The 13892-nt window shown below is 48.7% G+C and overlaps 1 protein-coding gene and 1 pseudogene across 2 annotated transcripts; both read left to right on the top strand.

Annotated features, from left to right (window-relative positions):
* Nucleotides 1-1504: 1504 nt before the first annotated feature.
* LOC308256580 (ubiquitin-ribosomal protein eS31 fusion protein-like) lies at nt 1505-2806 on the top strand (annotated as a pseudogene). Its single transcript has 2 exons — nt 1505-1948; nt 2795-2806. The product of its transcript is annotated as a ubiquitin-ribosomal protein eS31 fusion protein-like (transcript).
* Nucleotides 2807-8794: 5988 nt separating this feature from the next.
* On the top strand, nt 8795-11688 carry CENPB (centromere protein B). The gene has a single exon (XM_080686779.1). The coding sequence runs from the start codon at nt 9044-9046 to the stop codon at nt 10865-10867; it is 1824 nt and encodes a 607-aa protein (XP_080542905.1). The 5' UTR covers nt 8795-9043; the 3' UTR covers nt 10868-11688.
* The last annotated feature ends 2204 nt before the right edge of the window (nt 11689-13892 follow it).

Genomic DNA, 13892 nt, shown 5'->3' with positions numbered 1-13892 from the left:
GGACTGAAGGGTCGCGGGTTCAATTCCGGTCAAGGGCACATGCCTGGGTTGTAGGCTTGATCCCCAGTAGGGGGCATGCAGAAGGCAGCCTATCAATGATTCCCTCTTATCTTTGATGTTTCTATCTCTCTCTTCCTTTCCCTTTCTCTCTGAAATCAATAAAAACATATTATAAAAAAAAAAAAAAAAGAAATTGCGGCCCTGGCCAGGTGGATCAGTTGGCTGGAGCATTGTCCTGTACACCAAAAGATTTCAGGTTCAATTGCAGGTCAGGGCATATATTGAGGTTCAGGTTCGATACTCGGTTGGGGCATGTATGGGAGGCAGCCAATCCATTGATGTTTCTCTCTCTCCCCATTCCCCTTCCTCTCTCTCTAAAAAGATCAGTGAATATGTCCTCTGGTGAGGATTAAAAAAAAAAGCAATTGCAAACATCATAGTTAGAGGATCAACTCCTCCCATCCAGCCACACTTCTGGGCAGAAAGCTCTGTCTTCCCATGGAAAGGAATGGCCTGGCAGCAGACTGTACACATCAAGCACTGGGCTTGGTTAAGGGGTGTGGCATGACCCCAGAGCACTGCCAGAGAGGAGGAAAAATTACCACATGCTTGTAAAATCCTGCTTCTTCAAGCCTGTTAACAAACAGCATCTTCTTTGTGGGACTAATTTTTCTGGTACCTTTTTTTGGGGGTCATGGATTGTGACAATGTTAAGTGGTTTCTTCTTTTTTTTTTTTTTAATATATTTTATTGCTTTTTTACAGAGAGGTAGGGAGAGGGATAGAGAGTTAGAAACATCGATCAGCTGCCTCCTGCACACCCCCTACTGGGGATGTGCCCGCAACCAAGGTACATGCCCTTGACCGGAATCAAACCTGGGTCCTTTCAGTCCGCAGGCCGACGCTCTATCCACTGAGCCAAACCGGGTAGGGCTTCTTTTTTTTTTTTAATCCTTATCCGAGGATATGTTTTCTTCTTAAATTATTATTGAGTTTTAGAGAGAGAGGAAGGGAGAGAGAAAGAGAAACATCAGTGAGAGAGAAACATCTACCGGTTGCCTCCTGTATGTGCCTTGACTGGGGATTGAACCTGCAACCTTTTGGTGTCCAGGACGCCACTCCAACAACTTAGCCACCCAGCCAGGGCAACATGTTAAGAGATTTTAAAAAATTGGTACATGCGCCAAAACCGGTTTGGCTCAGTGGATAGAGCGTCAGTCTGCGGACTGAAAGGTCCCAGGTTCGATTCCGGTCAAGGGCATGTAACTTGGTTGCGGGCACATCCCCAGTGGGAGGTGTGCAAGAGGCAACTGATCGATGTTTCTCTCTCATCGATGTTTCTGACTATCTATCCCTCTTCCTTCCTCTCTGTAAAAAATCAATAAAAATATATTTTAAAAAAAGATTGGTACATGGGCTGTGGCGGCGGCAGCCCCAGGAGCCGTGTGGGCCTGCGCTGCGCTCTTCCTTTCCTATTCGCCATCTGTGGTGGAGTCGCTGCCAAGATGCAGATTTTCGTGAAAACCCTCACAGGGAAGACCATCACTCTGGAGGTTGAACCCTCAGATATGATAAAAAACGTAAAGGCCAAGATCCAGGATAAGGAAGGAATTCCTCCTGACCAGCAAAGACTGATTTTTGCTGGCAAGCAACTGGAAGACGGACGTACTTTGTCTGACTACAACATTCAACGTTCATCTTGTGTTGAGACTTCGTGGTGGTGCTAAGAAAAGGGAGAAGTCTTACTCCACTCCCAAGAAGAACAAGCATAAGAGAAAGAAGGTGAAGCTGGCTGTCCTGAGATACTACAACGTGGATGAGAATGGCAAATCAGTCGCCTTCGTGGGGAGTACCCTTCAGATGAATGTGGAGGAGTTTTTATGGCCAGCCACTTTGACAGACATTGTTATGGCAAATGTTGTCTTACCTATTGCTTCAACAGAAGACAAGTAATTGTATTTGGGTTAATAAAAGACATGAACTAACATTTAAAAAAATTGATACATGGTACCAAAAATTCAGACAAAGGATAAAATTTAACTGGTACAAAAAAGGTAGTGATAATTCAATCTCCCTCCCCAGAGGCAGTCACTAGTATAAATTTGTTGCATAGTCTGTAACAGTCCAAGCCCATAGAAACATAATGGGAAGCACAAATATGAGTCACATATCTAATTCAAAAAGTTTTAGTAGCCACGTTAAAAATTAAAAAGAAACATGAAACTTTATTATTTTACTTAATTTAATGTATTAAAATATTATCATTTCAACATATTAACATAAAAATTATTATTGATACATTTTATATACTTTTTTCTGGTACCAAGTCTTCAAAGCCCAATGTACATTTTACACTCACAGCACATCTCAACTTGGACTTGAAATGTACATTTCAAGCACTAGATAGTCACATATGAGATTAGTGGCTACCATAGTGAACAGGGCAGGTCTATACATTTACAAGCATATGTATGCCCATATTTTTATAAATATACAAACAGGATATGAAAAATTGTTTTACATCTTGCTTCCTCTATTTTACTTGGAGATAGATCTATATTAGTACCATAATGATATATATTTATTCAATTCTCTAATGCGGAACATTTAGGTTATTAGTTTTTGCAATGATGCAGAAAGTATGCATTGCATGAATTCCTAAAGTGGAAACGCTGGAAAGTATGGACCTTATTCATTGAAATCTCCTGTTCTCTTTTCTCAGTCTCATTTCCTCAAGCTGACTGAGCTATTGAAGAGCAGGGACCATGTCTTCTCCTTCTCCACCCTTCTCCCAGTACCTCAAATAGGCTCCAGCCCCAGGTTGGCCTCTGACCCCAATATTCCACTTCTAGGGATTTTTCTTAAGGATATGATAAAAGTACACACCTATGTATGTATGTTCATTGAGTCATTTTTAATAACAACAAAACACGGAGCATAAGGTGGGTGTCTTTCAACATGGGAACAGCCAATCAGGGTGCAATACCTGTGTAATACCTGCAGCCTTTATTTTTTTTTTAAATATTTTTATTGATTTCAGAGAGGAAGGGAAAGGGCGAGAGACAGAAACATCAATGATGAGAAAGAATCATAGATCGGCTGCCTCCTGCATGCCCCCCACTGGGGATTGAGCCCGCAATTCTGGCATGTGCCCTTGACTAGAATCGAACCCAGGACCTTTCAGTTCACAGGCTGGCGCTCTATCCACTGAGCCAAACCAGCCAGGGCAACCTGCAGCCTTTAAAGAGAAAGGCGCCCAGCTGGCATGGCTCAGTGGTTGAGCATCGACCTATGAACCAGGAGGTCACGGTTTGATTCCCAGTCAGGGCACATGCCTGGGTTGTGGGCTTGATCCCCAGTACTGGAGGCAGCCAATCAATGGTTTTCTCTAATCATTGATGTTTCTATCTCTCTCCCCCTCTCCCTTCCTCTCTGAAATCAATAAAAACGTATTAAAAAAAACCCCAAACAAACAAACAAACAGGCACTGGAGGGTAGGGATGCCTGGCACCCTGCTGGGCCCAATAAGTAATTGAATGATTACATGTTGAGCTCTTGGAAAATGGTCTTTAGAAGAAAGGGTTCCTAAAATAAAAGAAGTTTGAAACTCACTGATGTAGATATTTATTGACATGAAAAGATGTTCACAATATTGGCTACAAGATATTACGCTAAATGTGATCCTATTAATAACAATATGCACAGAAAAGTGTTCTTTAAGGATATTTTCTGAGTGGTGGAATTAAAGGTGATTAAATGTTGCCGTAGCTGGTTTGGCTCAGTGGATAGAGCATCAGCCTTTGGACCAAAGGGTCCCGGGTTCGATTTTGGTCAAGGGAATGTACCTTGGATGCAGGCTCCTCCCCAGCCTGGGGCCCTGGTCAGGTTACTCTCACATCGATGTTTCTCTCTGTCTCACCCCCTCTCTCTTCCATTCTCTCTAAAAATCAATGGAAAAATATTCTCGGGTAAGGATTAACAAAAACAAACAAACAATAAATAAATAAATAAATAAAGGTGATTAAATGTTTTTATCCTCAAAAATATCTATATTTTCCAAAGAACAGGTATAATTTTTATTTTTTTCTGGCCTTTTTTTTTTGTTTGTTTTTTTTTGTTAAGAGAAGAAGGGAGAGGAAGAGAGAGATAGAAACATTAATGATGAGAGAGAATCAATGATCGGCTGCCTCCTGTATGCCCACTGCCAGGAATGAGCCTGCAACTTGGCATGTGACTTGACCCTAATCAAACGGGATTAAGCCCAACCAACTGAGCCACGCCCATCAGGGCTCCTTTTCATTGTATTTTTTTAAAAAATATATTTTATTGATATTTTACAGAGAGAGGAAGGGAGAGGGATAGAGAGCTAGAAACATCGATGAGAGAGAAACATCGATCAGCTGCCTCCTGCACACCTCCCACTGGGGATGTGCCCACAACCAAGGTACATGCCCTTGACAGGAATCAAACCCGGGACCCTTCAGTCTGCAGGCCGACGCTCTATCCACTGAGCCAAACCGGTTTCGGCTCCTTTTCATTGTAAAGGGACTGTTGGTACTTGCTTATTGAAGAAAACTTGGAAAGTTCAGCAAGGTACTGGGGGAAAAAAGCCCACCCACAGAGCAATCACCCAAACACCCATTGATAAGCCAGAATGGGTGAGGAGCAGGAGGGACATACACCGATGGCCAGATTATTATTATTATCAGTGTGTATATAAATATATTAGAGACCCGGTGCATGAATTCATGCATGGGTGGGGTCCGGCCAGCCTGGTCAGGGGGAGGGGACATGGGTGGTTGGCCGGTCTGCCCGCTGGCCGAACTCCTGGTCGAGAGGAAAATTTGCATATTAGCCTTTTATTATATAGGATATACACTGAGTGGCCAGATTAGTATGCGTTCAGAGATAATAATAATCTGGCCACTCAGTGTATATCACATGGATGAACTCTCCAAAATGTAGCAAGATTTCCTGAAGATGTGTAGAAAGGAATCCTCAGACAGGTGGCCCTACATTCACTTTTGCACAGGGACCATACACCCATTATCGGCCACGCACTGATCTGACCTGCATAAGGAAAAGTCTCCCAGGTTTTCTTCTGGATCTTGTGATTAGAGGAATATTTTTTTCTATATCAGGGGTGGGAATGGGCTCTCTAAGTAAGACACAAAACCAGAAGCATTACAGGAAAAATTGATAAACCTGCCTACTTAAAGATTTAAAACTTCTCATATCTAAGACTCCTTAGACTATGTTAAAGGACAAATGTAGAATATATTTGCAATATACTTAAAGATTTTGTTCAGAGATGAAGAGCCCCTAAAAGTCAACAACAACAACACAAATATAAGGGATACATGAGCAAAGATCTGACTAGAAAATCCACAGGATTCAAATGGCCAGTACACACATGAAATGAGAAATGCACACTAACCCGCCGGGAGTTGCCCTCTCTTCCTTGGCTTCCAGAACACCATACAGGCTTGGTTTTCCTCCTACATTTCAGCTGTTCTTCATGAGTTTCCCTTTTTAAAAAAAGAAAACGTTGCCCTGGCTGGTTTGGCTCAGTGGATAGAGCGTCAGCCTGCCGACTGAAGGGTCCCAGGTTCAATTCTGGTCAAGGGTGCATGCCTGCGCTGCGGGCCCGATCCCCTGTGGGGAATGTGCAGGAATCGGCCGATCAATGGTTCTATCTCATCACTGATGTTTCTATCTCTCTCTCCCTTCCTTTCTGAAATTAATAAAAAATATTTTAGAAAAAGAAAATAAAGAGTATATTATTGCCCTGTCAGTGTTTCTCAGTGGTTAGCATCATCCACGCGTCAAAGGGTCTCAGGTTTGATTCCCAGTCAAGGGCATGAACCTGAGTTGCAGATGCAATCCCTGCTCTGGGCATGTGTGGGAGGCAACTAATCAATGTGTCTCTCATCAATGTTTCTCTCTCTCTCTTTCTCTCTTTCTTTCCGCTCTCCCTTCCACTCTCTCTAAAGATGAATGGAAAAAATATTCTTGGGTGATTAACAATATCCTATATAATAAAAGGGTAATAAGCAATTAGACAGGACGGCAGAGCAACTGAACAACCAAAGCATCATATCCTAATGATACGCTAAGGCTGCTCAACTGCTCGCTATGACGGGCACTGACCACCAGGGGGCAGATGCTCTGACCGGGAGGTTAGCTTGCTGCTGGGGTCCAACCCCATCCGGGACTGAGTGAGATGGGCTGGACCCACCCTGGAGCCCTCCCGTGGTCCCTCCTCGCCCGATAGTGCACAGGTGGGGCCCCTCAGCGGGGATGTCCGAGAGCCGGTTTCAGCCCCATCCAGTAGGCCACACCCCTTGGGAGGGCACCAGAAGCAGGGCTCATGGCTCCCAATCCGGACTGATTGGGCGTGAGGCAGAGGCAGGCACAGTGGGGCCAGGATGAGTGGGAGTGGCAGGTAGGAGCTGCAGGTGGCGTTGGACTGTGGGTTTCGGCCCAATCCCTGCAGGCCACCCAGAAGAACCCCACCGGAGCATGAATTCGTGCACCAGGCCTCTTGTGTGTGTGTGTATATGTGTATGTATATGTATATATGTGTGTGTGTGTGTGTGTGTGTGTGTGTGTGTATGTATATATATGTATATATATATTATTATAGTTGACATACAATATTATATTAGTTTCAGGTGTACAACATAGTAATTTGACATTTATGTACCTTTAAAAATATATATATATTTTTAATTGATTTCAGAGAAGAAGGTAGAGGGAGAGAGAGACAGAAACATCAATGAGAGAGAATCATTGATAGGCTGCCTCCTGCATGGCCCCTACTGGGGATCAGCCCGCAACCCAGGCATGTGCCCTGACTGGGAATCAAACTGTGACCTCCTTGTTCATAGGTCAAGGCTCAACCACTTAGCCATGCTAGCCCGGCTACATTTATGTACCTTATGATGTGAATACCACGATAAGTCTAGTAACCATCTGTTACTATACAAAGTTATTATATTATTAGCTATTTTCCCTATACTGTACATTACATCCCTATGACATTTATTTTATAACTGGAAGTTTGTACCTCTTTTTCTCCTTCACCCCTTTCACCCACCACCACCCACTCTCCTCTCCTCTGGCAATCATCATTTTGTTCTCTGTATCTATGAATCTGTTTCTGTTTTGTTTATCCACTTGTTTTGTTTCTTAGATTCCACATATAAATGAAATCATATGGTATTTGTCTTTGATTTATTTCACTTAGCATAATACCCCTCTACATCCATCCATGTTGTCATAAATGGCAAGCTTTCGTTCTTTTTTATGTAATGTCCTAGCAATATTCCATTGTATACATATACCACATCTCCTGCATCTCATAAGTTTCTTGCTAGTTCTTTCTTGAGCCCTTAACCTTGGAGAGCCCCGGGCACAGTCCTTAGTTCTCTTTTCTTCTTTGTCTACATCCACTCACTTGAAGCATCATCCAGCTCCAGGTCCTCATTCAGGCTGTCTGCCTGGAGGTCACAGCCTTCCTCTCTACCTACTCCTCATGTTAGTCTAAGAGTTGTTGTTGTTTTAAATTGATTTCAGAGAGGAAGGGAGAGGGAGAGAGAGGTAGAAACATCAATGATGAGGAAGAATAATTGATTGGCTGCCTCCTGCACACCTCACATTGGGGATTGAGCCTGCAACCCGGGCATGTGGGTGACTTCCTGGTCCATATGTCCATGCTTAACCAGTTGGGCAGTCTAAGAGTTTTTTGATTGCTTGTTTGTTTTATTGATTTTAGAAAGAGAGAGAGAGGGAGAGAGAGAGAAACATCAATATGTGGAGAGAAACATTGATTAGCTGCCTCTAGAACGCACCCTGATCAGGAGTGGAACCTTAGAACTTTCAGTGTACTGGACAGTGCTCCAACCAACTGAGCCACACCCCAGGGCGCTCTAAGAGGTTTTTAAAAATCCTGTAGTACATTCAATGTTTTAAGAACTTCATTTTTATGTGGTTGGTTCAGGAACAAGAGGTTTCAGGGATTCATGTGTATGTGTGCCTATGTATATACATGATGTTATTTTTGTAGGTACAAACACATTTATGCATGTGACACACTGAAATGTTATCAGCGTTTATGGATTGTGGGATCACCATCAAATAGATTTAAAACTGGTGTTGCTATTATAAATGTGTAACAACAAGCAACACAGATTCTAGTTCATCCATAATTGGAACAATATACAACCATTAAAAAGCATGTTGGCAATACTTTACCGATATGGCAACATTCTAATCACTTGATGCCAGGTAAAACGGCAGGAGATGCCAGATATACAGTCTAATACAGTCTGATGCCAGTTTTATGCAATAAATTTTAAAAAAGAAAACTGCATGTGCCTAGAGAAAAGACTGGAAGGAACTGTATAAAAATGTTACCTGCGCATCTCTCCAGGTATTGGGGTGAAAGGTGAATTCTAGTTTCCTGTATTTTTCAGTTTCCGCCAAAAACATGGATTATTTTTACCTTAACAAAACACAAAACACAATTGTTATTCTTTACAAGCAGCAAATCGCTGCCCACCGGGCTCAGTGGCCAGGCACGGCGCCCCTGTCCCCAGGTCACCGGGATCCCGAGCGCTGGCGGGTCCAGCAGGCCGCAGCGCCCTCCGGCGGTGCGTCCAGGGTGGCAGGGAGGAGGGTGGGCACCGAGGACGAGGAGGCGGTGCCGGGCGTCCCCGCGCTTCCCGCGAGATCCCACTCGCCCGCTCCGCCCCGCTCGCCGCGCTCCCCGCGCCTCGCCACTTCCTGCCTTCGGTGCCCGCGCCACCCGCCCTCGTCCGCGCTCGCCGCCTGCTGCCCGCCGCCCGGCGCCGCGCCCGCCGGCGCCCCCGAAGGTGTCCCCGGCCCGGCCGGGTCGCCACCCTGCCGGCTGCCCCGCGAGCCGCTTTGTCTCGGGCGGGGCGCGCGGGAGAGGCCGCCAGGTGCCCCCCGCCGCGGGCCCGGGCCCCCCGCCCCGGGGAGGTGGCGGTGGTGCCCGGCCCCGGGGCGGGGGGCGCGCCGGGATGGGCCCCAAGCGGCGGCAGCTGACGTTCCGGGAGAAGTCGCGGATCATTCAGGAGGTGGAGGAGAACCCGGACCTGCGCAAAGGCGAGATCGCGCGGCGCTTCAACATCCCACCGTCCACGCTGAGCACCATCCTGAAGAACAAGCGCGCCATCCTGGCGTCGGAGCGCAAGTACGGTGTAGCCTCCACCTGCCGCAAGACCAACAAGCTGTCTCCTTACGACAAGCTCGAGGGGCTGCTTATCGCCTGGTTCCAACAGATCCGCGCTGCTGGTCTGCCCGTGAAGGGCATCATTCTCAAGGAGAAGGCTCTGCGGATAGCCGAGGAGCTGGGCATGGATGACTTTACTGCCTCCAACGGCTGGCTGGACCGCTTCCGCCGGCGCCACGGAGTAGTGTCCTGCAGTGGGGTGGCCCGCGCCCGCTCACGCAGCACTGCTCCCCGAGCCCCAGCAGCGCCCGCCAGCCCACCTGCGGTGCCCTCGGAGGGCAGCGGCGGGAGTACAACGGGCTGGCGCGCTCAGGAGGAGCAGCCTCCGTCGGTGGCCGAGGGCTATGCCTCCCAGGACGTGTTCAGCGCCACTGAGACCAGTTTATGGTACGACTTTCTGCCTGATCAGGCCGCGGGGCTGTGCGGCAGCGATGGACGGGCTCGCAGAGCCACCCAACGCCTGAGTGTGTTGCTGTGCGCCAACGCCGATGGCAGCGAGAAGCTGCCCCCACTGGTGGCGGGCAAGTCAGCCAAGCCCCGTGCTGGCCAAGCTGGCCTGCCCTGCGACTACACCGCTAACTCCAAGGGTGGTGTTACCACCCAGGCCCTGGCCAAGTACCTGAAGGCCCTAGACACCCGCATGGCTGCAGAATCTCGCCGAGTCCTGCTACTTGCTGGCCGCCTGGCTGCCCAGTCCGTGGATACCTTAGGCCTCCGGCATGTGCAGCTAGCCTTCTTCCCGCCGGGCACTGTGCAGCCACTGGAGCGGGGAGTTGTCCAACAGGTGAAGGGCCACTATCGCCAGGCTATGCTGCTCAAGGCCATGGCTGCGCTAGAGGGCCAAGATCGTTCAGGCCTGCAGCTGGGCCTCATGGAGGCCCTGCACTTCGTGGCTGCAGCTTGGCAGGCAGTGGAGCCTTCTGACATAGCTGCCTGCTTTCGTGAGGCTGGCTTCGGGGGTGGCCCAAATGCTACCATCACCACTGCCTTCAAGAGCGAGGGAGAGGAAGAGGAGGAGGAGGAGGAGGAAGAAGAAGAGGAAGAGGAGGGAGAAGGGGAGGAGGAGGAGCCAGAGGAGGAGGAGGAGGAAGGGGAGGAAGAGGAGGAAGCAGGGGAAGGAGAGGAGTTGGGGGAGGAGGAGGAGGTGGAAGAGGAGGGTGATGTTGATGACAGTGAGGAAGAGGAAGAGGAGGAGGAGGAGGAGGAGGAGGAGAGCTCCTCTGAAGGCTTGGAGGCAGAGGACTGGGCCCAGGGTGTAGTGGAGGCCGGTGGCAGCTTCGGAGGCTATGGTGCCCAGGAGGAGGCCCAGTACCCTACCCTCCATTTCCTGGAAGGTGAGGCAGACTCTGAATCGGACAGTGAGGAAGAGGAGGACGATGATGACGATGACGATGATGAAGATGATGAAGATGAGGATGGTGATGAGGTGCCTGTGCCTAGCTTTGGGGAGGCCATGGCTTACTTCGCGATGGTAAAGAGGTACCTGACCTCCTTCCCCATTGATGATCGTGTGCAGAGCCACATCCTCCACTTGGAACACGATCTGGTCCATGTGACCAGGAAGAACCATGCCAGGCAGGCAGGAGTTCGGGGTCTTGGACATCAAAGCTGAGCCACTGGGCCTAGCCATGCCCTCAACCCAGATGTGGCAGCACCAGCCCAGGGCAAAGGACTCTTTGGGCAGCTGCTGTGGATGGAGCCAGAGTAGGGAGCCCCAGATGCTACCATCACTTTAGCGATGTTCCCCAGGCCCTGTGAACAAGCCCAGTCATCTTGGTAGGGCCCAGGGTTGGGGTCAGCCTCACTGCCTGCTTATTGCCTCTTTCTCAGAGTCCTATTTCCTCCCCATTTGCCCCTGAACTTGGGGGACCAGGTGGGGAGCTGTCCGGTGCTACCACACCATGCCATCAGTGGACTAGGCCACAGCAGCCACCAGGGATGGGCCCTGGAGGCTCCCGGTCAGACAGTGCCTCTCCCCTCTGCCATCCACACCAGGTCTTTGGTGGGGGGGACCCCAAAGCCATTCTGGGAAGGGCTTCAGAGGAAGGTCCAGCCTAGGCCCCTATGAGGCTGGCAGCCCCCCATCCCTGCCCCCAGACAGCCTCAAGAAGCACAGTCTAACCACAGGCTCCTAAGCCTGCCTCTGCCTGCTTTCCCACCTCCCCAATCCCTTTCTCTGGCCCAGCCCATGTTACTTTGGCCCTTGGTTTTCTTAACAGATTGGAGGTTCCCAAGAGGCCCTCCAGGGGAATGAAAATGGGCATTTCCCTTGTGGGCAGCTGCAGGCCCCATGCCTCTCCTTCCTCCTGGCAGGGTCCTATCTTGGGCAGGGGGCCTGGGTCTGGGCCCAGAGTCCAGTTGTCCAGCTGCTCCTTTCCCAGTATGAATTCAATAAATCCGTCCACCTCCTTTTTGTGGGGTGAATGTTTTAACAGCCAAGGGTGCATCATCCTTCATGGTTTGGGCTTGCGTCTGTCTTGGGGACACATACTTTCCCAGTTTCCTTTGTTCCTTGTTCTGGTGGGACATGAAAGCAAGTGTTGAGTGAGTGGCCGCAGCCTAGGCCCTGACTAGGGTGAGAGGCCACCTCTGTATCTGAATGTGACCTAGACTTGGGGAGGAAGGGGTTTTCAGTGCACCTGCCTGGGCATGGCTTTGAGGAAGCCAGGCCTTGTACTGCTTTGGGGTTAGAGAGAAGCTTGGGGTCAGTTGACGGACAGGAGGGAGGGAGCTGCAGTCTCTGTTGGGCTAAATTAAACTACAGGCACCTGGGAACTAGGCCTCTCAAGGCTCATTAAAAGTTGCAGGAGTGGGGCCAGAGGGCAGAAAGGAAGGGGTGTTAGGGCAGCTCCTATGCTCCAGGTAGGAGTTTGAGGGGCATACAGATGCCTCAAGAGGGCATCTCCACGCCTAGTGGCTATCCTTGGGGACAGTGGCAGGAGAAAGGTGATATTACTGGGGAGAGATTGCACCCCCCAGGAAACTGAAAATGAATTAGCAACTCCCTTTGCGGTAGCCTCCAGGGGGCCCCCAGTCCAAAGGTGAAGACAGGCCCCTTTGATGATCCTACCCCCTTTCTTTATTTCAGGGCCAGCCTGGCCTTCCTGGCCCTCCAGCATTGAGGCCTTCAGGCCCCAGTGGTTCCACCTAGTGCAGGGCCTGAGCTTGAGCAGGATAGGCAACTCTGGGCCCCAAACCGGTTTTCCCACCTTGGCTAGGGCTGGCATATCACCCCTGTGGTTCCCTCCCCACCTCCACCTCCTTGCAGTTCCTCTCTCCACTCTAGAATGTTAAGGGGGTAGGGGGGCTATCCAGGTAATCTTGTCTCCTGCCTGCCCGGGGTGTGGTCTCTTCTAGAAAGGCAAGGCCTCTATGTATGATTTTGCTAACGAAGAAACATTCAAATCTAAATAATTTTTGTGTTTATTTGAGCCAAATTATTGGGAAGCAGAATATCAACATGTTGAGATAATGCTCCAGAGAATGGCAGTTTTTTGCCTTGTTTTATACATTACAATCAAAGGAGGAGGCGTAAGTGGGTTACATGACAGCTATTGGTGACAGATTAGGGAGGCAGGAGAAAGCAAAGCGGGGAGACCTCTGGGATTGGGTAGAAAGTAAAATGATAGACACATGCTTCTTTTTAAATGGGTGGATACAGGATAGTTAACAGTCAACAATTAACACAATAACAATGAGGGAATTTGTGGTTTCGCCCAGGTGCATTGGTTGTGCCCTGAGGGGTCCAGAAAAAAGGGACATTACAAGTTACCCTGACTTTCCAAAGGTATGTTTATCTTAGATGCAAAAAGACAATAGGCTCAGTTAAGATCAAAGTTGATCTTCACCAGGGAATATACTGGCCCTAGGACATGACTATCCGCCATAGACTGCTTTTTAATTTAAGAAGTTTTGATTTCAGACCATCCTTTGTGGTTACTTTAGGTCTCTGAGTTTGCAAGGCTGCTATGCAGGCCTTTGCCTGAGTTAGTCAGGTTAGGATGTGGCCCCTTTTCATTCATAACTTTAAAACAGAAAGTGGAGTCACTGCTCCACCCTTGCCTTTTCGCACTCCTGACACACAGAGATCCCTTCTAGGCCTTGGAAGGCTTTGAAACTAAGTGACAGCAAAAAGTAGTAGGGATTCCCCTCACTGTCATTCTCCCCACCCCATCTATGCCTTGGAGAGGAGACCAGAAAGTCACGAGGGAGACCAGCCTACCTCCTGGCCTGCTCTGGTGTAAGTAGGTGGGAGCAGTAGCCTTCTCCCCAGGGGGCCCTGGCCAATCCAAGTCCCTTACCTCAAATAACAAGGCAAATCCTTTCCATTTGTCTCCTGCCTATAAGAACACCTCTTTTGCTGCAACTAAGATCACCTCATTTTTTAAAAAAATATACATTTTTTTTTATTGATTTCAGAGAGTAAGGGAGAGAGAGAAAAACCTCAATGATGAGAGAGAAACATTGATTGGATGTCTCCTGCACGACCCCTACTGGGGGGAACGAGCCTGCAACCCAGGCATGTGCCCTTGCCCGGAATCAAACCTGGGACCCTTTAGTCCGCAGGCCAACGCTCTATCCACTGAGCCAAACTGGCTAGGGCAGATCATCTCATTTTTGATAACACCACATCTCAG

The sequence above is a fragment of the Plecotus auritus genome (assembly GCF_963455305.1).
Source record: "Plecotus auritus genome assembly, chromosome: 8".
In the NCBI taxonomy this organism is placed as follows: domain Eukaryota; kingdom Metazoa; phylum Chordata; class Mammalia; order Chiroptera; family Vespertilionidae; genus Plecotus; species Plecotus auritus.
Note: the sequence above shows the minus strand (reverse complement) of the source record. Positions and strands in the feature narration are given on the sequence as shown.